The sequence below is a fragment of the Otolemur garnettii genome, unplaced genomic scaffold, assembly GCF_000181295.1.
Source record: "Otolemur garnettii isolate 467f Iridium unplaced genomic scaffold, OtoGar3 scaffold00013, whole genome shotgun sequence".
NCBI lineage: Eukaryota > Metazoa > Chordata > Mammalia > Primates > Galagidae > Otolemur > Otolemur garnettii.
The window spans coordinates 21678715-21680797 of NW_003852408.1; the positions used below are offsets into that span (position 1 = coordinate 21678715).

General features: G+C 39.8%; 1 protein-coding gene across 1 annotated transcript in view; it reads right to left on the reverse strand.

Annotated features, from left to right (window-relative positions):
* UNC80 (unc-80 homolog, NALCN channel complex subunit) overlaps positions 1–2083 on the reverse strand; it is a gene marked incomplete at its 3' end in the record, with an annotated part of 190042 nt that overhangs the window by 43937 nt on the left and 144022 nt on the right. The window contains exon 35 of the mRNA XM_023510374.1: positions 1494–1637. Coding sequence (XP_023366142.1) covers positions 1494–1637 — 144 coding nt within the window. The remainder of the gene's footprint in view (positions 1–1493; positions 1638–2083) is intronic.

Consider the following 2083-nt stretch of genomic DNA (forward strand, 5'->3'; position numbering starts at 1 on the left):
AGCCAACTTTTAATAACATTATTTTTATTCTAATTGCTTAAGTAAGGTGGTTTAATGCTTAAAATGTGGAAAATACAAAAATATACAAAGAGAAAAAGAAGACTGGTAAGTTCACATGTCACAGAAACAACTATTACCAATTTGGAATATGTCCCTTCATATACGTGAAATATGTACTTACATGTATTGTAAAATAGTACTGTATGTAGAAAACATTCTTGGTACTCAGTTTTTTAGTTAGCAATACACTTAACACTTTTATATATTAATATTCTAGAAGAATTTGTAACGTGCACAGAATGCTGTCATATGGAGCATGATTAATTGCTTGTTGTTAGATCTTTAAACTCTTTCCAAGTGTTTGCTATTTTAAAAATGTTCAATGTACAATTTCCTGTCTAAACCGTAATGTAGCTCTCACTGTTGCCTTAGGAAATTAATAAAATCCAGATCTATATCAAAGGGTTTTCAAGGTTCTAAAATTTTCTGATACATATCTGGAACTCTGTTCTAGAATGCTTAGATCAAGTTTATATTCAGATGTGAAGATGTTCTTTTCCCTGTTTCTTTACCAACTATAGGCATTTTCGTTTCTCTTTGCACATTTTGTAGGTGAAATTTAAGATTTTGTTGTTGTTTTAAATAATCGTGTTGTTTAATATGTGTGGTTTGCCTATTTTGGGGGTGGGTGTTAAAACGCCATTATTGCGTTATAACAACATTTTTATACAACATTAAGAATACGAAGCTTTTGCCACAAATATCTAACTCATCTTATAATTTCATTTCACAATTATTTTATTTGGAGGATAGTACCTCTGGAAAGTAATTAAATTAAAACTAGGGCATTAGTGGCATCAAGATATAGCTAAGATTTCCGTGGTGGCTAAAGTCATTGTGGTATTTCTATGTAGCTTAATAAGTGTTGTTCTCATGATCATGAGAAAATCTCCCAGACATAAATAGCTACTTTACATCGTAAGTGCAGCTTTTTCTTTTTCTTCTTCTTTTTTTTTCCTGAGGCAGAGTCTCACTTTGTCACCCTCTGTAGAGTGATGTGACGTTACAGCTCACAGCAATCTCAAACTCTTGGGCTTAAGCGATTCTCTTGCCTCTGCCTCCCCAGTAGCTGGGACTACATGTGCCTGCCACAACGCCTGGCTATTTTTAGAGATGAGGTCTCTCTATGGCTCAGGCTGGTCTCAAACCTGTGAGCTCAGGCAGTCCACCCACCTTGGCCTCCCATGTGCTAGGATTATAGGCTTGAGCCACTGTGCCCGGCTTTAGGAAACACAATTTTTGGTAAGACAGTAGGAGAAGGAAGAGGAGGAAGAGGAAGAAGTGACAGTGCTTGTACATTATGTCACAAATCTGTAACTATAATGCCTGCATGAACAACTCACCATGTATTTGGTGCTCAGAACTGACCTACTGTACTCCATCACATGCCTAGCTTACGAACGTCATGGGCGGTGTGACTGGCACAACTGTACCTGCGACTCCGTCTTCCCGCACCTCGCCGTCCTCCATCAGGTGAACAATGGGGAGTACGGCCGCACAGATGCACGCTGGGAACACGGCCTGTGGGGGCTGAGGCACGTGGTGGTTTGGCGTGTGTTCCGTGGTATGTTCCTCATCTGAAGGGGGAGACGAAACCAAGGTGCTTTATTAAGTAATGTAATTCTAATGCGACCTTTCTCAGGTCAAGGCCACCTACCTAACAGCATAATCTGAGCAATAATAAATATATGCCAGAATTTCTTTTTGTTTTTGAGACAGAGTCTCACTAGGAACTATAATGAAATCTATGTTCATATTGGTCTCTCAAAAAAAATTTGTTTTTCAGTCTCAAGCTATCACACTGAGTAGAGTGCTGTGGCATCATAGCTCACAGAAACCTCAGACTCCTGAGCTAAACTAATCCCCTTGCCTCAGCATCCTAAGCAGTGGGGACTACAAGTACCTGCCACAATGCCCAGCTAGTTTTTAGAGATAGGGTCTCGCTCTTGCTCATGCTGGTCAGGAACTCCCGATCTCCAGCAATCCACCTGTCTTGGCTTCCCAGAGTGCTAGGATTACAGGC